The 21,748-nt window shown below is 34.7% G+C and overlaps 2 protein-coding genes across 3 annotated transcripts; both read left to right on the forward strand.

Annotated features, from left to right (window-relative positions):
* Window positions 1-6,995: 6,995 nt before the first annotated feature.
* Window positions 6,996-10,284, forward strand: hoxa13b (homeobox A13b). Of its 2 annotated transcripts, XM_046846960.1 has the most exons (3): window positions 6,996-7,190; window positions 8,103-8,692; window positions 9,204-10,284. In XM_046846960.1, the coding sequence occupies exons 2-3, from the start codon at window positions 8,131-8,133 to the stop codon at window positions 9,443-9,445; spliced, it is 804 nt and encodes a 267-aa protein (XP_046702916.1). In that variant the 5' UTR covers window positions 6,996-7,190; window positions 8,103-8,130; the 3' UTR covers window positions 9,446-10,284. The 2 variants fall into 2 exon arrangements, with proteins under 2 accessions (XP_046702916.1, XP_046702915.1); XM_046846959.1 differs by lacking the exon at window positions 6,996-7,190 and having other exon boundaries at window positions 7,922-8,692.
* Window positions 10,285-15,248: 4,964 nt separating this feature from the next.
* Window positions 15,249-19,815, forward strand: hoxa11b (homeobox A11b). The gene is made up of 2 exons (XM_046846962.1): window positions 15,249-18,225; window positions 18,822-19,815. The coding sequence occupies exons 1-2, from the start codon at window positions 17,601-17,603 to the stop codon at window positions 19,052-19,054; spliced, it is 858 nt and encodes a 285-aa protein (XP_046702918.1). The 5' UTR covers window positions 15,249-17,600; the 3' UTR covers window positions 19,055-19,815.
* The last annotated feature ends 1,933 nt before the right edge of the window (window positions 19,816-21,748 follow it).

Genomic DNA, 21,748 nt, shown 5'->3' on the forward strand with positions numbered 1-21,748 from the left:
GCTGGTTTCCTCTGTGTGACTCTTAAATTCCTGGCTAACACGCTCACTAATGAACTCCAAATGATTTTTTTTTTCTGGTCAGTGTCCTCTTCGGCAGTGCGATGCTGGAAAAATAGAGACGTGTGTCATGGCGCTTTAACTATCCAAAATCCAAATCTACTGTGCTTTACTTTGGGTACAGTTTGTTTATGTAAGTGAGAACACAATAACATTGCAGACGAAAAAACACAATGCTCCAAGGGCGATTTAGAAAGTAATTGTAATGGCGAAGTTCAGTCATAATGAGAACGTGATTCGACTGAATCACACAACTGAAGGAAATGAACTAAAGCTTATGCTTAATGGGTTGTGGGGGAAAAACAGCTGTGCTTGTGTGTAGGAAATTTAGACCAAGTAACCAAAATTTAAAAAATTCTATGTGAAAATTCATTAGAATTTTTTTTTCTTTTCCAGCTGGTTTGTCTAAGTGCAGTGTAAACCCAAAACACACATCGATTTCGTTTGAGTCTGATTAGGCAAATCATAAGTGAAACCGTTCTCATTATAAATAATGTTAAAGCACCAGCACCAAATAGGGAAATTAAAGCATGATATTGTCGCAGGAAATAAGCAAATGCTTACAGTTGCTTACACACTTGTTATTCTACATTTCTTCTTTATAGTCCTTATGAGCTTGGAAATAAAATTAAGTAAACCTAATATTAAAGCTTCTTTACTGAGACTTGTAAAACAGGCCTACATCTTTAGCACTTGTCATTGGATGCTGTTATTATAATGACAAAATTAAAGGTGTGCCGACACGATGATTATAGCTGGTGTGCGTTTTTTTTTTTTTTATGTCTACAAATGTAAAGTAAATATAGCATGCCACTGATTATCGTGTACTGTTACCCAAATTAACCATTATTGTAGAACCGAATAATTCAATGCTGTTTACTTTTTATCTCGACTAAAGTACATGGTTTGTGTTTGTTATATAAATATTTCACCCTGCGAGCGAAAACTCTTTTATAAAGAGAATATTTGTTAGATTAGGATACCATTTAAGAGCAAATACTTCCATGTTTTGTATATAAATATTGTGAATCAAAGTTAATAATTACCTGTGTTTGATTTCTTATATACAACAAAACTTACTAATATAAGAAAACTGAAACAAATACATATAAACTGTCATTTTATTCAACAATTCTGAATTTTTCAACTCACCTTTTGGGTTTACTTTGGGGGGGGATGCGCGAGATCCAGAAACGAATTGACCTGCAACTTCAGGAAATGTAAGTTTTGTTCGCATCAAATGGATTTGCATTTTTATTAATCCATATGAATTAAATTTTAATGACATGATGACGATGCTGTTGTTTGTTCGCCGTCAGGTTAGCCAATTAAATAATTTAATTGCAAGTGCAATAGTGTATAATTTTTATGTAGTCTAAAAGCTAGATTATATTCTTACACAATTAAAAAAAAGTTTTCAAGTAGTATTTGAGTTTTACTTTTAGCTAGTTCTTTGTAGCATTATGTTGAATTCGAATTATTTGATATTTGATATTTACGCATGATTCCAGTGCGTACCCATGGGCATGATAAAGAGTGATGGTGTTTGTTTCGGCTGAAGCTATTTGAACGCCAGGTGTTTTTGTAAAGAAAAGGAGTTGTCTGGTGTTTCTTTTGTGTTGATATTAAAGGGTTGGGGTGCTGGTGGTTCGCATTTGAATCTGCTCACGCGACGCGCACATGGTAGGATTTAGTTGGATTAGTCCATCAGTGCAAATATACATTCAACTATGCAATACAAATGTCACTATGGTGAGCCTATATAAACAAGCAGCATATACAAGTGGATACCCTACAAAACAATCTCACATCTTTTATAAAAATAAAAAAAATCATTGGTTGCAAATCAAACTAATGTAAATAGAAGCGACAAAGACGCACGTGTGGAGGCTCCACTGCACTAAGACTGGCATTTCCATCATATTTTCTAAATGACGTGATCGTGTCTTTCCACTGGAAGTTTTAAAGATACAAAAAGAAAAATCCAGCTGTGCGGAAAAAAAGGGTGGATTTGTACTTAAAAATGGTAGATTTGTGCTTGACTGTGCTCTAAATAACAAGTGCACCGTCAAGATATAGGACTGACAAACCCAAACAGGCTTAACGGGAACTCCCACTCTCCTTTCATTTTCTCACCTTTGCACTCCTTGCATACCACCAAAGTTACACACAGACAGACAGACAGAGGAGGGAGGATGGGAGGAGGGAAAGAGTGAGAGACAGACAGAGACTGAGATTTGTTTAGATGCATGCAGCAACAATGAAGACTGACAGTATTAATCGAGTGAGTATACTTGTACAAGAATCAAAACATTTTGTTGTACAACAACGTGAAACTGAGATCGGTGAATACTTTCATTGTACTTTATTTCGTTTGTTTTCTTTTACGTTTCCTTTTTACATTCATTTTTTAAAAATACACTTATTGAAAAGTGATACGGACTTTACAATTAAATAACCTCAAGATTAATTCATTCAAAATGACACATGCACACTTTTATACATTTTTTATAGTTTAGGTAGTGCTTTTTTATATATATATTTTTAGCATTTGATTTTCCTCTTGTTTCTTATTTTATTTTCGTGTTATAACATAATACTTGCATATGTGAACACTCGCATGTGAAATGTGATTTTCCGTAAAAGTACGCATAAACACGAGTATTTATTATTATTATTATTATTATTATTATTATTATTATTATTATTAATCATTTTCGTCGTCATTTGATCATTTTCTTTTTATTGCTTCGTTTACAATTTTGAAGGTTTCTCTTCACTTTTTCCCTCCAAAATGTTGGTCATGCTCTCATACCTCTACCGCACTGTAGTAAAGCTGGAGGTTTTTTGAAAGGTGGGCCTTTCTATCGGTTACTGCTGTTGTTCCTTTCCCAGCACAGCAACCACGAAATAACAAGTTCATTGGTCCGACTGGTGATACAAACAAGACAAACAAAACTGCAGGGAAGTTTACATCATGCAGTACAAGTATAGCTTTTTACTTTTTTGCAAGACTTTTCAAATAAATCACTGACTGGAGCTCTCAATGAATAAAAGTGTTTTTTTTCCCCATCCTAACTGATGACAATAGTGGTTGTTAAATGCAGCCGTAATGCAGTTAGTGTATTCTTTTTTACAAATTATAATAATACAAAAAAAACCTGGTGAATTAGTTTATAGGCGCATAGACCCAATAGTTATCACATATCTCCTTCATAAACACTGCACCTAGTTGGCTACCTGGACTCAGCTAGAGATTTACTCTAATAAAGCACAACTAGCTCAGGTCCCACCTATCTCTGCTCGAAGAGTGTTGGGGGGGATGGTCTGGTTCATGCGCAACAATTTGTCGAAAGTTTTCAGTGTGATTTCTTTCATAATGTCAATCTTCTATCTATCTATCTATCTATCTATCTATCTATCTATCTATCTATCTATCTATCTATCTATCTATCTATCTATCTCTCTCTCTCTCTCTCTCTCTCTCTCTCACACACACACACACACACACACACACACACACACACACACACACACAGACAGGAAAAAGAGCAGGGACATAAGTATCAGTGTGCTTAAGATCTAAGCCTGTAGAGAACCACACGGAGGTTCTAATGCCAGATGTCACATGATCACAAGGCAAACCCATAAAAAGTCCATTAAGCTAGGAGGCCTAAGTGCTGTCTTATCTAGCTGACAGTTCTTCCAAACAGAGCTTTGTGCTGGAGTTCGCTTCCACTCAGCGTGCTTAACACTGTTCATTTAAACTGCTTTATTCAATTCTTTATTCTTAGCTTGTTTATATATGACCTTCATGCTGTTTAGCATCGCTTATTGTAGTTTAAAGTCTGAATTGAACTGGAAAGAACAATACGGACATAATAGAAATGTCTATGGCGTTGCCTAGGCTGTATCTATAGGGCTCGATTATGTCTGTCACTAAAAAAACGCTTATTTTGTTGAAAGTTTGGTTATTTTGTTGGGAAATGTGTTAAAATCTAATTTCTGAAATGATTTTTACTGTTAGGTCACGAGCTGACAATGAGACATTTTTATCCTGTCATAATACGCTAAAATAAAATAAATATATCAATACTTTTAGTCTAACCACAGTAACAGAACAACTTAATTATTTTATAAATTATTCGAGAAATACATTTTGAGACGAAATATCACTGCATTTTAAAGGTTGGGTAGAGTTTTTAAATTCGGCTAAAATGTGGGTCTCGTTTTTGTAATTGTTATTAAATATTCCAGCTTCATTATTAAGAATCTCCACTTTTATTTCAGAATGGAGAAAGTTTTATTTTTTAACAGTAGTGAAAAAATCCAACGCATTCGTAATCACACTGTGATCTTACTTTTTTTTCTAATGTGATGTCTCATATTCTGGAAACTCAATCGAGTCTTAAACAGTGTTTAAATGCGTTTAATTTTGGGTCTTAAACATATTTTATTAAAACGGATTGACGACTGATTATTGCTAAAACAGCTCTTAAACGGTGTGTATTTGTAGTCAGAGCTCATGTGTGCTACAAATAATGTGAATTGTGGAGTTCAGCTCTCTGGGATTCACTGTTTTGATAGGGAAATTCCACATCATGTAAAATACGTATTCAGAGCAATCTTTAAGTAAGTGGTTGGCTTATTTTAGCAATTTTTAAACAAATATTTTATCCACAAGAATACCAGTTAATCCGTCGATGTGGTAGAATACAGCATACACGTTATTATCACGTTATTTTAAAACTCTTATAAGTAAACAATCATTTCATATTACGTATACATACAAATAATTTTCCATTGTTTATGAAACGATTTATTTGGCCAAATTTTATTTAAATATTAATACTTATTAATATCAGTGATAAATATTAATGAAGGGGTTTTTTTGCCTTAAAATGCTTTACATGCATTTTGTCAGACAAAAAGAAAATGACTTAAATGACAAATATTGAACGAGCAAATTCAAACAAGCTGCAATGTTACAACTAACAATGGGCTTATTTATCATAATAACCTATTTTTAGATAACAATAAGAACAACAACGATGATGATGATAATAATAATAATAATAATAATAATAATGTATACATTCTGCTTCTTTTTCTTCTTCTTCATATTAATATTACATCTACTACTACTATTACTACTATTACTAGTACGACTAGTAGTAAGCTATTTATCTTTAAATAGACAATATTACTTAGTAGTTTACATTCTACTAAGTTGAAGCATTAAATGCTATTTAAGGCGCAGTATAAAAAGACACAACGAAAATAGACCTATTCACAAAAAATATATATTTCTTTATATATAAATAACTAAACAAACAAACAAAAAGCTAAACAAAAAAGCAAATCAATAAATCATAAATAAAATCATTACGAAAAAATATGTTTGATAATATAATGATTAAGGAATAAAAGCTGTATAGTTTGCATTAGAGAGAAAATAATTGCTCTTGGGTTTTTTTTTGTTGTTGTTTTTTGTCTTTTTTTTTAATCATTTAAAAAAAACAACCAGTTATTTTTCCTCCATATAATGGGTTACATGCTTTTTTATTCGTGTGCTGATATTTCCTAAAGTGTCTGTTCACAAACAGATAAATCATCGTTCCATCCTAATCGTTTAATGATGAGTGTCTGATTATGACTACAGAACATTGATCATAACTCATCTAACCCAAATCTATTGCAAATCTCCCGCTTCATTTCTATTTTTACCTTAAAAGTTATATCGATGTTTGATAATATCAAGGTTCCTATAACTTACTTATAACTTACTTTAAACATCAAACCAGAAGGAAAAGTAAAATAGCTGCTGCAAGACACATGAAAGGTTCAGTCCAAATTTAGATTTCGCCACGTTGAGACCCAAATGTTTTGAGCGGCACATGTGAGTTTACTTATTTGTAATACAGCGAATTAAAATTTCTCACTCTCACTATATTATATAGGAAAGACAGTGGAACATAAAAAAGGACAAAAACCATATGACGTCTGTGTTCCAGATCGGGGTGGTCAGGAAATTGTAGGCTTTTCCAACAAAACGACTGGTATCTTATTTAAAAAAAAAAAAAAAAAAGAAAGAAAAAAAAAAAAAAAAGAACAAAGTTTGATTTTTTACATAGTAAAAACATTTATGGTCGGAACAATGTTAGACCAATTTTGCAGTACATTTAGGAGACAAAAGAAACCAGTTTATATTCTGGCTTAATATGTAAAATTGTGGATTCTTATGATTCTTTTGATTATTATTATTAGAGGGAGTAGTATTTATAGTAGCAGTATTATTAGTAGCAACAGCAGTACAGTTCATGTTTTAACCACAACAACAACAACAATAATAATAATAATAATAATAATAATAATAATAGTCGTAATAGTAGCAGCAGTAATAGTAGAATTCGTATCTGTTAATTAACAGGCCTAACATAGGCTATACTAAATTGGAAATTGATTTGAATCGTGATCTTAACACGGCAATTCGTATTCGTATTTCGTATTCAATCACAAACAAGAAGAAAACAAATTACAAAAATACAGCGAAACTTTAAAAAGAAAAAATAAAGAAAAAGTGTTACAGGATAACTTACTGTCATTCTTTCCTCTTCGGTTTCCCTGCAATGTTCTAATACGAACAATCATCGTGATCTTGACGTGTATTTCTAATTTGTCCTTGGAACCCCAATAGACTGCTACATTTACATGTTAAAGGCGTAACAATAGTTGTTTTTTTTCCTAATGGCGACTCTAATTAAAAATCTGACCCAGACTAGATTTTATCTTCTCCTATGTCTGGCTGAAATTGCTATAGTGCTTCCGACACCTCAACAAAGTTGGATTATTGGTCAGAATAAAAAAAAATCCTGTAGAAAACCAAACACATCAGAACCTGTTTTCATCTCCTTGTTTTTTTTTTGTTGTTGTTTTTTTTTACAATGCTGTGAGAGATGTGTGGTCGTTTCCTGTCAGACGGTCAAAGGCTTCAGTGACACGGAAAGCGCCTCGGCTAGACTGCAACTTTCAACTTGACCTTGGCCTCCAGCCGTGCCAAAACTCTTATGAAGTCTGGCTCTGCCAAATTATGGGCAGAATACCGCAAATTCTCAAAATGCACAGTTCACTAGGTGAGTGGGATTTGCTGTAGCATAAGTGACAATTTTATGCAGGGCTTTGTCACTTTCTTTCATTCGCTGTCACTGGTCATATATTTTCTCCCACGAACTTCGATTCTTCATAGTGGTATTAATTGGAAAGCGGGTTAGCTGGCCATTTCTTTTTCTTAATGGGGGATCAGGTTTCATTCGCGCTTTTTAGAGGAAATGATACATTGGACTTCCTAAGATGGTTAGAAGAAGCTATATGCAGAAGGCACAAAAAATAAATAAAGTGAATATTGTGTGTACATTTTCATCTACCCGAATGAACAGCAGTAAGTCATCAACATTTTAGTTTAGTCATTAAAATTGTGTTAGCATTTAATCACTGTGTTGTAGAAACAACGAAAACACAGCATGAATCTCAAAGGTTGGTTATTTGTGCATGTTCACATGGCAGGGTCGTGACAGATAATATTTTGGACAAATATAAAATAATTAAATGTAATACATTTATTAAAAAATGTAAAATATTTTCTTAAAATTGGTTTCTTGAACTAGAAAATATTTTTTATTTTTTTAATTTTAACAGAACGTTTTTTGGTTTAAATGAAACGATAAATTCAAGCTTGGTTTCTATTCTTTATCCAAGTTCAGTGAGGAAAAAAAAAATCATTCCCGTGCTTTGCATTATCTTCTGCCTAGCACGCTTATCGTCCTATTTTGCATATCACGTGCTCCGTCTCGTCCAATAACCCTTCGCGTTTAGTTTACACGGGGCGCGTGAGTGTCGCTTTACTCTCTCGAGTTCACCGTCGCATTTTTTCAGTCGTGGGGATTTGCTGAAAGAGCTGGAAAAAGGCTCAATGTTGGTCGTGCTATGACAGCGTCTCTGCTCCTCCATTCCCGCTGGATTGAACCGGTGATGTTTCTCTGTGACAGCGGCTGCTCAGACGACGTGAGCAAGAACATGGAGGGTTTCGCAGGAGGCAATTTCTCCGCCAACCAGTGCCGGAATCTCGTGGCCCACCCGACTTCACTTGCTCCTGGTGCGCCCTTTGGATCGAGTGAAGTACCCGTGTCTGGCGTGACGGAACCTGTCAAGCAGTGCAGCCCGTGTTCGGCAGCGCAGAACTCCCCCGGTGCTGCTTCTTTGCCCTATGGATATTTCGGTAGTGGCTATTATCCGTGCCGAGTGTCACATCACGGCGCAGTGAAGTCTTGCGCGCAGCCTGCCGCTTACGCAGACAAGTACATGGAGACGTCTGTATCCGGAGAGGAGTTCTCGTCTCGAGCTAAGGAGTTCACTTTCTATCAAGGCTACTCGTCTGGACCTTACCAACCCGTGCCCAGTTATCTGGACGTGCCAGTCGTCCCAGCTTTAAGCTCAGGTCCGGAACCGAGACACGAGTCAATTTTGCCCGTGGAAACTTATCACCAGCCATGGGCTATCACGAACAGCTGGAACAGCCCTGTGTACTGCCCGAAGGAGCAGACCCAGTCCAGCCACCTCTGGAAATCTTCTCTTCAAGGTATTAGGCCTACGTAGCTAGTGCAATTTATTTAACCCAGTGAATATAAATAAATAAATAAATAAATATGTAAATAAATATATTAAGATATATGTATATATATCTTATATAATATATAATGTAATATATATTATCAGATAGATAGATAGATAGATAGATCGATAGATCGATAGATTTCAGCATTTCAGTTTATTTATTATAAACATTCTGAAAATGTGGTGAAAAAAATATTTCAAATCATTCTGGGCAAATTATGTTATAATGTAACATTGGACAATCGATTTTGTATTAAGCATTTATCACTCATATCAACTTATGCATGCATATATCAGTTCTACTTGACCTTGACGTCTATCCTCATTGCCCAGATTATATGTTGCTGTTTTCTTTAAACGTGTTAAAGAATGTTGCCAGATAGGTGGTTATAATAAACGAACCCATTCGTATGTATTACATTAAGAGTTGAACCATAATTCTTCTTTTTTCTTTTATTTCGTCACATGGCCCCTAGACAATGTGTCAGGAAGTGATGGCGCTTCCATTCGCCGCGGGAGGAAGAAGCGCGTCCCCTATACCAAAGTCCAGCTCAAGGAATTGGAGCGCGAATATGCGGCAAATAAGTTCATCACGAAGGATAAACGGAGGCGGATATCTGCTCACACAAACCTGACAGAGCGCCAGGTCACCATCTGGTTTCAAAACAGAAGGGTAAAGGAGAAGAAGGTGGTCAACAAATTCAAGAGCATCACTTAAAGGGCTACAGAATGGGAGATGGACACAGACAGAAGGAACCACTTCGTTATTTATTGTGTTTCTCTGGGAGCGACTATGCTGAGATGTGTAGCCTATTGCTTCCATGCAAGAAACATACCAACAAAAACACTTAATTGCTTAATTTTGAAGGCCATATATGTTACAGGGTGATCGTGATAAGGGGCAGATAAACTGTCAAAAATGTCTACGCCTAAAAACAATTGCTTCGTTTTCGTGGCAGTGCTACCCCCCAACAGAAACCCTGTTTCGTACCGAAAAACGAAACCATTGTGTTTATTGTAATTGCGCGGGAGATACATTCTCTGTCTAGGTTTAGTAACAGGAAGCCACAGTTAACTTCGTGTTGCATTAACACGATGTTAAGGCTCTAGACAAGAAATCATCTACTCCAGTTCAGGAGATCCGGTTTCCAACTCAATCTGGTGATCTTCAGGCTCAAAGACACCTGATTCGGCCAGCATCCACTACTGGAAACGATGACCCCAAACAACAGACCGCCATTACATTACTAGATTATGTAAATAAATAAGCATCCTTTTAGATATGACTACATGGTATGTTAAAGATTTTAGGTAGAAAATATAATTATTCACAGTTTGTTTAATGTGTGTGCCCCACTAGGTTTCTACTCCAGGTGGTTTATGTGGCAAGATCCAATTTGTTACTGCAAACAATATTCCAATAAAACTCCCAATTGTAATTTTCCATCCGAGAAAGAATCGCTGTGCTTAGTTTGTTTGAGCATAGTAAAATCGTGTAAAATTATTCTCGCTATATACTTATATTAGAATAAATAAAAAATAAAATAAAAAATAAAAAACAACATTTATCTTACATGACAATTCTACAGGCAGAAATAAAATAAAACTTGAATGAACACCACAATGTTGCCATCTAGTGGTAGACTTGAGTCGCTTCATCTGTGGAAGCAGTAGGGGGCTTCTAGAATTATGGTGAAACCAAAAAAATAAAAGACAACCCGGGGACTTTGTACACTGGACAAGGTGTATGTGTATTAAAAAGTAGTACGATGATTGTAATATTAGAGTATCGTATGGCAAACCATTTTATGTACAACGATATACAATACAATATGACAAAATAACAGCTACTGCAGGCAGGCCTATTACACAACAAAATAAGGCTCAGGACGAATGAGACAAACGGGTAACCACACAAGTTTCGATTATCGTAGATTATTATATAATATATCGTAGAATAATATTTGATATTATGAATAATATAAAAAATGGACATTTACCAACAGATGTTGTGCTTGTATGTTGGGACAAGAGAAGAATGAATGAATCAACAACAAACTGATATTAGGCGTCCCTGAGATTAGGAAAAGCAAAATATAAATGCGGAACATTTTCACTCCAGTTCTGGGGTTATTTATTCTGTCCTACTGCAAATATTATATTAAAGTCAGTTAGTTATCCTAGAAGAAATACTTAAAATGCGTTGATGGCCCTATACCAACATACGTATTTTTAGAAATAAATATACCAAATTAAATTAATTGACGAAAAACACGATAAGGAAAACATTGTAATAATTTAGTCGTTCACTTTTCCACGAAACATAATTTTTATTTTGACATTTTGAACAAACGCTTTTGTAGTGAACGTTTCTGTATTTTCTCTAGCACAAACTATATAGTCGATTGCTGTTGCTGTAGAATTTCTAAACAGATGCGTATGATAAAAGGCAGTCCGAAATTTTTAAAATAATTTTAAATTGTATAATTTTTAAAAGCATTTTTAAAATCTAATTTTAAACTTTTTTTAATTACAAATAAAATCATTTATTTTCAGTATTGTCACCAAAGGTAGCAGACATTTTAAAGTCTGTCAAACATATGTACATGTGTATTTTTGTTTTGTTAGAAAATTCCTCTGATCACCTATTTACTAAGTTAATTAATAAATACATTTTTGGAAAAAAAGTCTTGCACCTTGGTCTTAACATATATCAGATTTGAACATAAACTATGTAAAATGGTACTTAGTTATATGATTTTAGGATCACTTTATTAAATCTATAACGCTTTGACTGGATATAAGGTTGATACAAATGGAAAAAAATATTTTCGTAAACATATAGCAAAGATTTCTATAAAAATTTTATCAGTGATATGTAAACATATTGACCTTTACTAAAGTCCCAATTCCAGTTTCTCGGAATGTAGGCAATAACTATCTATGTAAACAGCCAATAATTATGGAACAGTAGGGTGAATATGAATTTTGAAAGGATCTGAATATTAAACCTTGTTTAGACGGATGCAGTGTTATGGCAAAAAGATATTTAGATAATCTAGTCTTATTAGTCGAAAGTGGATGTGGTTAAGCAAAAAAAAAAAAAAAAAAGAAAAGAAAAAAGAAATTGGCATGCACAGTGAAGACCATATTAAAGTTATATGTATTATTTTATCCGTATATTACATGTTTTAATAACAAAAACTGTCCAAAGTATATCTTTTAAACACATAAATGCAGAAATGTTCATAGTATTTTAAATAAATGTGGCCAGCTTTTGAAGTGGTGAATGAAAAGCGACTCAATAGGCAAAACACTGCACAAAATTCCCCACTCTTTTCTAATCAAATATATTTCTGCCAAATGGGCCTATTTATATTCGACAACCGAATTCTTATTTCTTACAGTGGGTTAAACAGTGTTTGTGTGTGTGTGTGTGTGTGTGTGTGTGTGTGTGTGTGTGTGTGTGTGTGTGTGTGGGAGAAAATGTGTAACTAAAACTGATGATATCTCACATATATGCATACAGTGTGTGTGTGTGTGTGTGTGTGTGTGTGTGTGTGTGTGTGTGTGTGTGTGTGTGTATATATATATATATATATATATATATATATATATATATATATATATATATATATATATATATATATATATATATATATATATATATATATATATCCATGTATACTCATGTATACTGTATGCTATATAATCATAACTACACATCATAAATAAGCTCTACTAAAGTATTAGATTTTTTTTAAAACGTACAAGCAAGCAGCAAATATTTGCTAAAGGAAAATATGTTTATTATAAGTGAATAAGTTATTTAAAAAATATTATTCTTGTTATTCTTACGAATGTTATTATTCTTATTATTATAGTCCTAGACATATATGTCGTTAAGTCACTTCTCCAAACTGTTTGTCACAAATCTACCGTTGTGTTAATCTAAAATGTCCAAACTAAATCAAACTAAACTGGTAACAATAAAGATGATCCTCATTGATCAGATGTTGCATGTGAGGTCTCGGTGGAAACACGCGGAGGTTCGCCTCCATGGCCTCTGCACTGCAGCAGAAACATGTAAAAAAAAATTAGCCAATAAGCAGTGCTGCAGTAAGTACCCGGATAAAAAGAAACATGGCGTTTGCTGCCACCCACAGGCGGAATTTAAAACAACATTACATAAAAAAAAGGAATCGTGAAACTTTCATTGACTGGCCTTTGTAGATTTTTAGCTGGATTATAAATGGAACGGACAAACACATCCAGCATTAAATAGGTATAGATCTACAAACGTGTTTAATTATTTGAGCTACTCAAAGTCTACCCATTATTTTTATTCATTGTACGTCGTTTATCCGAACAGTTTTACAGTACGGCTAATTAATTATCTGCTTCTTCTACTTTAACACATCAACGTCTTCTTTCATAAGACTGCTCCTATAAAATCGCTACCAATCACTATTATTAGTCTATTGCCTTTCAGACTTCATTGTCCTTTAAAAAATATACAGCCATGTCAAACAAGTAGACTTTATTGCCCACCTTATTCTAAAATGTTACTCATTATTAAAGAATCAAATATTATATTGCTAATTTTTAAAGGCAATGTTCATCAACCAAGGATTTGTTACAACACTATTTTAACACCTGATAGAATCTTTTCTTAAACTCTTTTATACACAATGTAAATAAAACAAATTAACAATTGAAAACCTAAAGTCAACGTATTTTGTTTTATAAAACAGCATTAGTTTAAACTACGTTTACCGGCAATCAGACGAATCAAAAATAAAAATCCCCACCAAAAAAAGAGCAGCAAAAAATCCCAATAAAAATCAAACAATAATCACAATTATTCACAATTAAGAAAAAATCTTTAGTTTTTTATTATTATATACTAATAAATAAGTTTGCTTTTTAGTAGTGGTTGATTGTGTTTATTATACGTGTTTTATACACACACACACACACACACACACACACACACACACACACACACACACACACACACACACACACACATATATATATATATATATATATATATATATATATATATATATATATATATATATATATATATATATATATATATATATATATATGTATTCATCGCACCTGTTGTAAAATGTGTTTGAAATGTAGCAAGTACAATGACCATTTGATGCTTTTATAATGTGACATTATCCAAAGTAATAACTTTCTCAGTCAGTAATATAAAAAGGACTAATTCCTACACCGTTAGTATTTTTTAAATTACAAAAATTCAGCTCCTGCCACATTGCACCTGAGCAGACAAAAAAAACTAATGTCTAAAGTTTATTCAGGATACAGGTCGAATGATTTAAGGCATTCTTAAACGGAGCAAAGATGAGCATTGCACAGGAATTAGTGGAGACATTCAGCTAATTCAAACGATGTGCTAAAAGTGGTACGAATGCATAATAGCCCTATATTATGAATATTAATAATTGTGTTCACCATTATCTTCGGACTGAGGGTTTTAAATAAACTTTAGTCTGCAATATTTGTGCATATTTTGGGACGACTTCAATATCGTCGTAAAAGCGTTTTTCAGTTCATATCCTACAATGTGTTATTTTCAGTTGTAAGTGAACGCGTGTCCAATCACATGTATTATAATAACATTAATTGTTTCTATTGTGACACAATCTGATCTTCGCACCTGACGACGTGGTCACCTGCAAAGAAAAATAACAAAAGAGATATATATTTGTGACGGTATCAACTTCATAATAATAATAATAATAATAATAATAATAATAATAATAATAATAATAATAATGAATATTAGAGGTGTCGCCCGCAAACTGGAAAACAAGTGAAAGACAAAGGCTGGGTTTTAGGTTCAGGCAGTGTCCATAGCCCCCAAACACATCAGCAAAAAAAAAAAAAATTAAAAAAAAAAATTAACTCCATTGCAGACACTTAGGGAGCCATCTACATTTAGTTTGATAAAAGACTTGGAACCTTCGTTTAATCACACAAGTTATTATCCTTTTATTATTTGTTATTTGAAAACTATATGTCGACGTTTTCCCCTATGTGTTTCTGCCATAACAAAATGATAACAAAAATGAAAGACAGAAGGAAAAACAAACAAACAAACAAAAAAACTAAATAAATAAACAGGCAAACATTACCGACCGATCAGAATTCACAGAAATATAATCAAACGAAAACGGAGACGCGTCTGAGCTTTGCCTAAAAGTAGTACCAGATAACAATATTACCATACTTCCACATATATCTCTTATTTAATTATTACTATTTACACTTTTAATTTGTTAATATTTTAATATAATAACTGTTTAAAATTGTAACAATTTGTGCAAAAAAACAATTTTCAAATAATGCATAATTTGTTAGAGAAGAATAAATAAAAAATAAAAAATAAAGTAATACCAAAGAAATAACCGTTTGTTATCTAAATTCTTCGGAAATACAAGCATAATTATGAATTATTAAATTTCAATCACTTTTGACGCACTCTGGCTTCTGTTATTCAGTTTTTGTCAATGGCTGTAAAATATGTTTAAATGTCTATCCCTTCTTAATCGTAGACTTGCTTATAGGTAAAGTATTTTTTGCGAGTGTTCAAGCGTTAATTATTTTACCACACAATACAGGACACGCAAACAGTATAGTACAAGATAGGCTATTTATTTATTTACTGTATTATAAAAGCAATAAAGCATCGACTTGAAATACTCAATTGAAGAAATACGTAGGCGTTTTCGAGCGCCCCTTGTGTATGTCTATGGTGATGTAATCCACACTGATAAAGTATTTCTTCCATCTTCATTTCCTTGAACCGATGACAAATTAGTCTGTACTATAGGCGAGACCAATTAGCATATATCATTCAGAATATACAGTTACGTTTGACTTGGACAAAACTGCGTACAGTTTTTTTCAGTAGTAAGAAATAAAATTAGTGAGATTTTTTTAAAAGTCTGAGCAGAATCGTTGTTTATAGTGCAAACATGCACTTTATCCCGCGCACAGGACATTTCTAGGCTCCGTCGACTTGAATTTCAACAGCAGAACATGAGTTACATCAACGTGAACGTGAGCTCTCTTATACAAACAGTGCTGGCTCGTGTGGTAGAGCCGTTCCATAAAATACTTTTGAGAATTAGCTTTAAAAAATAGGTATAAAAACATTAAAATATCTAACCGGTTTATTGTATAACATTTATAGATATTTGCTCACCATTGTTTTGCATCTGATTATTAAACCCAAACGTTAAAAACGCGCGTGCATCCTACCAGATATGTTAGACGAAGCTGAAGACTGTTTAATCCCCATTTACCCGTGACTTCAGGTCTAATTGAAGTTCACGAAGCCCATGTAGGTGGTGTCTCCTAGTCTCACTCGGCTTGTCTGTGCAGACAATAAGCTACTGGAGCTAAAACCCGCCATAAAACCAGCCTATATCTCCGGCTGCCTTTAGTGTTGGTTTCCACCCTGCCCTCATTTAAGCTTTAAAAGTCGCAATAACAACAACAACAACAACAAAAATGTTGTCCTGGATCCCTGGAGAAAAAAGTCTAACCAGCCAATATTTAAATGAATGCATGCAAACTATTGAACAGTACAGATTAAAATTTTCGACTAATTTTTCGGGGTATAGTGTTTAAAGCATACCCACATTTGTCCCCATAGGCCTGAACGCCTACATAAGGATACCATCAGCCGTCCTTCTCTATGGAGGCCAATGTAATTTTAACAGGGCTGCAGTCCAAGTTAAAACTTTATGGCCCTAAACCGTGTTTAGACCACTAGGTTTCTCCACTACTGCTTGAGGTCAGACACGACAAGACAGCTCTTTCGACAGTCCGTACCGGAAAATTCATAGTACAAAACATATCATTTTAATTTTTAAATAAACGTGCTCATTTGAGCAAGCTGTGCTTGGTGCATGATGGAAGCTGGTAGCCTGAAGAATGGCAACATTATGCTCCTGAATTTAGCTGCATTTACACCTCCGCCTTATGCGCGCCATGCATTTGCACGGATAAGGGTAGTGAATTAACTTCTGTAGCCTATGACTAATTGACCGTGTTACCCAAGCGGTACAAGTGCAAAAAAACTGCATACGGCCGCATATAAGTAAACCAGGATTTACAAACAATTTGGATGGAACAATTAAAAAAAACCGCAATTAGTGTAGGCAACCTCTATTAACATTTTTCCATTCATCTTTAAAAATAGACAAATGTCTAATCATGCAATGATTTGTTCTTTAATAAATTGAACAAAATAAATAATTTCCCCTAACGTACTCATCAACTAATAAGAGGGGCACAAATTGTGAATGTATTTAATGACACAATTTCCCTTTGAGCAAATAATAACCTATTGCAGAGAAGCTCTCAAACACAAAATTCGCAATAATTCTTTAGGATAAAAAAAAAAAAAGATACATTTATAAAATACTATCAGTTGAAATGCTCGTGGAAGGGGCTTCTTAAAAACAAAAAACCCAAAGAGCATGATATGTCCAAATGCATTCGATTATTTGGATTGATAAACAAAACAAAATTCTAAGGCGGTAAATATAAATCGACCATATGAAGTTTGCTTGGCTATCAATAAAACGTTTCTTCTTACAGCACATTTACAAATGCTGGCACAATATAGCCTTCACTTAGTAGTAGTTGTCAAATTCTTCTCATGGTCACATGACTTTCTGCTCTCTGCTATGGATGGAGATGGATCTCCACGTCACCTCTCTGCTCAAAATTTCTACTCGGCGATTGCGCTCCAAACCCACTAGAGCTCTACTCGGCACAACGATGTGAAGCAGGACCAGCGCTTTGGTACGGGCCATTAGATAATGGATTATGATGAGCGTGTGCCCGTTGGGTCTAATATGTATTTGCCTAACTGCACTTACTACGTGTCCGGAACGGACTTTTCCAGCCTTCCACCGTTTTTGCCCCAAACCCCGTCTACTTGCCCCATGACATACTCTTACTCATCGTCTAGTTTGCCCCAGGTTCAGTCCGTTCGGGAAGTAGCATTTAGAGACTATGCCATTGACTCTGCCAGCAAGTGGCACCACCGGGCCAATTTGCCACACTGCTACGCGCCAGAAGACATGGTGCACCGAGACTGCCTTCCCAACCCGGGGACTTTAGGGGACATGTTCTCGAAAAACAGTTCGGCTGTTTACCACTCGGGATCCGGTCATGCTTCCGGCGTGTATGGCAGCGTCGGAAGGAACGGTGTTTTGCCCCAGGCTTTTGATCAGTTTTTCGAAACGGCTTACGGCAACGTGGAGAATCAAAACAGCGAACAGGCGAGCCGATCTAACAGCAGTAAAGCCCCTCCGGCAGTTGCGGCAGCCTTGAGCTCGAGGACAGAGCCAAGCAGGGACCTCGAGGATGCAGAACGCCGCGAGGAGACCAGCAGTCCCGAATCATCTTCCGGCAATAACGAAGAAAAATACGCGAGCACAAGTACGTAAGAACGCTCGAGTCGGTTATGGGAGAAGTTTGTAATCTCGCGCACTCCTGTTAAACATTTTATGTGCTGTTTTATAAGCATATAAGGTTTATGGAGGGCCTGTAGATTTACTCTAACAAAACTTTTTTATAAACGCAAGATCACGTGCTGTAAGCTTGAAATTGGCCGTGAATGATAGGATATTTCCTTTTGAAATTCTTTCGATTATGCTTTATAAATGTCATTTTTTAAAACCAACCAGTCGCAAACAATGCTAATATTGCATGTAAATGTAGTGAGCAGCTGTAATTAGCGGTTAAATTTCAGTCAAGATGCATGATTTCAATGTATATTACATTTACGCACACCACAGCGCAATCCGCGTAAAAAACATTTATTACGTAAAATGTGAGCGGCTCCGTCTGCAAAGTTAATTTTTGCATGTTTTATTTTTTACTGTGGCCTTTTGTAATTTGTTTAAATCTAAAAGAGCAAATTACACCCTTCAATAGTGTAGGCGACAGACAACACAACTTTGCTTTTTACACGGTTATTTACCTGATTCATCATCGTAAAATGAATGTATGTTTTCTCTGTTTTTCCCTCTCAGATGGACAAAAAACGCGCAAGAAGCGATGCCCCTACTCCAAGTATCAAATAAGAGAACTGGAACGAGAATTTTTCTTTAGTGTTTACATAAACAAAGAGAAGAGGCTGCAATTATCCAGGATGCTTAACCTCACCGACCGTCAAGTAAAAATCTGGTTTCAAAACAGGAGAATGAAGGAAAAAAAACTGAACAGAGACCGTTTACAGTACTACTCAGCAAACCCTTTGCTGTAGAGCTTGTGTGCGTATGTGTGTGAGTGTGTGTGAGAGATAGTGTGAACTTCAAGGTCGCGGCGCCTGAACATTCCAGGAGCGGATCTGAAGGTCCAGAAACCTCATTTCACCATATTTAGTCTATGCAATATAGAAGAAATTATTATTATTATTATTATTATTATTATTATTATTATTATTATTATTATTATTATTATAAGTGCATTTCCATTCAGTCAGCAGTGTCAAATACATTTTACAGGGTTTTTTTTTATCATCTATTGTTTTATGGCTTTATTTTTTGACGATCGTGTGTACATTATATTTATAAATGTGATATGTATACCTGTTCAAAACATTGTACAGTAAAGGAAGTCATTCTAGAGAAAGGAAAGGTTCAGGAAAGGTTCATTAATTTGATTGTCTTTATACTAACAATCCTTCCTTTCAATTTTTTTGTTTAAATTTTTTTTTTTTAACAAAGCAGGTTAATTGGTTTGTACGGATTGAATGTGAGCTGAATTTTGTCCCTTTTTTTGCCAGACTTTCATCTATAGGCCAAATGGACGGATTTAATGAATACACAAAAAAAGTGTACAAACTCAAATTTTGTATGAAGAACAACCTTAAAAGCAATAGTGAAGTCGAAAAGGACACCGCTTAACATTTTACCATTTCAAATGTTAGGCTAATATCTTCGAATTGTCATACTGTAATTTTTCCAACTTGTGATACATTATGGACTATGCATTCAGAACTCGTTATATAAATCAGTTCGTGAAAAGAAACAGTCTGATTTTTCTTTCTGTTCTTTTTCCTTCTTTATGTAGGCTCAAATGTTTGATTGATATTTTTTTATTGCCGAGGAAGTTGAGATTGATTCGGGGATCAAATAGCTACCATTATTAATGCCTCGTATCCATTACGGAACCCCCCAAACATCGCAGCGCACGTCTCGGTGAATCAAATCGGCTTTAAAACCCCTCGATCCAGTGTCGACCTCCCAGACGGCTGAGTGTATGCTGACAAAGCTTTGATACAATACATAGCTTACAGTTAACTTTAAATAATCAAGAAAGCAATACAGTTGAATCGCATCCATCAAAAAGTTGCGTCGCCAATACCTAGCTTGTAAGCTATATTTTACAGTTTCAAAGTGCCCTATCAAAATATAATATAGAAGATAGTCACAAACCCAGTAACGGTTTCATGCCACTCTCAAGTATAATAAATAAAGACGAGCGTGAAGTAATAGCGTAGTTCTTCGCGCATCCTTTGAGGCTCTGTGGAATTTGGACGTCCCTCCCCCACCGGCGTTGCTGTAGCAACTTAGCCATAAAACCCATCTTAGTCTGGAGCATTTGTACAATTGGGGTGCGGTGCAATAAACTGTCTGAGAACCAAGGTTATTAACTGTGACTAAGAGCGCGAAAAACAGCGACTGCAATCACTGAAAGCTTGCGTTCGCCGACTCTTCCGGCATTTGTCTCAGATTTGTGGCCGGAGTCCTCAGCGATTTGCTTTTCTGAACACCGGCGTTATCTCCACAAGGAGGCGCCATTCAGCTCAATGTCATTGTCGCGGATTTAAAATATACGGCCGAAAAACAATTTACGGCAGGTTCTAAAGACCGTGGACCATGTCCTCGTGATATAACAAGGTGTTTCAGGTAGGCAAAATATCAAGTTATTGTTTATCTAAATGTTCGGTGTTAAGGAACTATAGAATATTTGCCTGTCTCCACGACAGCTAGCTATGATATAGCTGAGACAGCGTTGGATTATGTCTCTGACTGAGTAGTTTTCTTCGTTTATCACTTATAATGCTTACTAATATTCCGATTGTAATTTTACTGAACCTGACAATGGGGTGGTCGGGGCAAAATAAAGCAAAAATTTGTGATTATGCATAACCAGTAGACCAGGCTTAATGTCCTAATGTCAAAGTTAAATTATTATTATATTATTATTGAATTATATTAATTCTTTATTTTGCTAAAAATGTTTAGAAGCAGGATTCGGCAAGTAATTTGAGAATAAGAATAATCTGCCGTCGGGAGAGAAAGAGCAAACAAGGTGTAAGTTCCGTCTGTGATGAAAAAGAAAATATTCCATGTCTATCAAAAACACACGTAATTACTGAAGTGAATACGCCTTCTTGTTAAGATAAGCAGGCCTTTGTGCATGCGTGTGTGTGTGTGTGTGTGTGTGTGTGTGTGTGTGTGTGTGTGTGTGTGTTCCCAACAAACATAAAAAAACATTGTATATTTATAGTAATAAAATTAAATGACTAATAAGTTGTTCTAAGAAAAAACTGAAAGTCGTAAATTGTAGTCACGTAATTGACTAGATAAGTGTTAATAAACAAGTTAAGTGTTAATAAATTCACTGAAAGTATAGGTTCGCATTATGCAGTTTTAGCTATTATTAAGAACTATAATTTAGTTTACATAACAAACTGCAATTTCTTTTGTTTTAAAATGTACTTTTACGGTATAATGGCATCTTAGGTTGCATTGTATGTCTAATTATTGGCGGCTTTAAATCTATGATAAAGGATTATTAAAAAATTGATAGTCACTTTGCGACACTGTAATTTCCTTAAAATGTATATATATATATATATATATATATATATATATATATATATATATATATACAGAGAGAGAGAGAGAGAGAGAGAAAGAGAGAGAGAAAGAGAGATGATAGAAAGCCA

This window comes from Silurus meridionalis, chromosome 4, assembly GCF_014805685.1.
Source record: "Silurus meridionalis isolate SWU-2019-XX chromosome 4, ASM1480568v1, whole genome shotgun sequence".
Classification (NCBI taxonomy): domain Eukaryota; kingdom Metazoa; phylum Chordata; class Actinopteri; order Siluriformes; family Siluridae; genus Silurus; species Silurus meridionalis.

Coding starts and splice junctions, on each gene's coding strand:
- hoxa11b (XM_046846962.1), top strand. CDS start 17,601: ATGGATTATGATGAGCGTGTGCCCGTTGGGTCTAATATGTATTTGCCT. Junction 18,226..18,821: donor AGAAAAATACGCGAGCACAA/GTACGTAAGAAC, acceptor TTTCCCTCTCAG/ATGGACAAAAAACGCGCAAG.
- hoxa13b (XM_046846959.1), top strand. CDS start 8,041: ATGACAGCGTCTCTGCTCCTCCATTCCCGCTGGATTGAACCGGTGATG. Junction 8,693..9,203: donor CTGGAAATCTTCTCTTCAAG/GTATTAGGCCTA, acceptor CATGGCCCCTAG/ACAATGTGTCAGGAAGTGAT.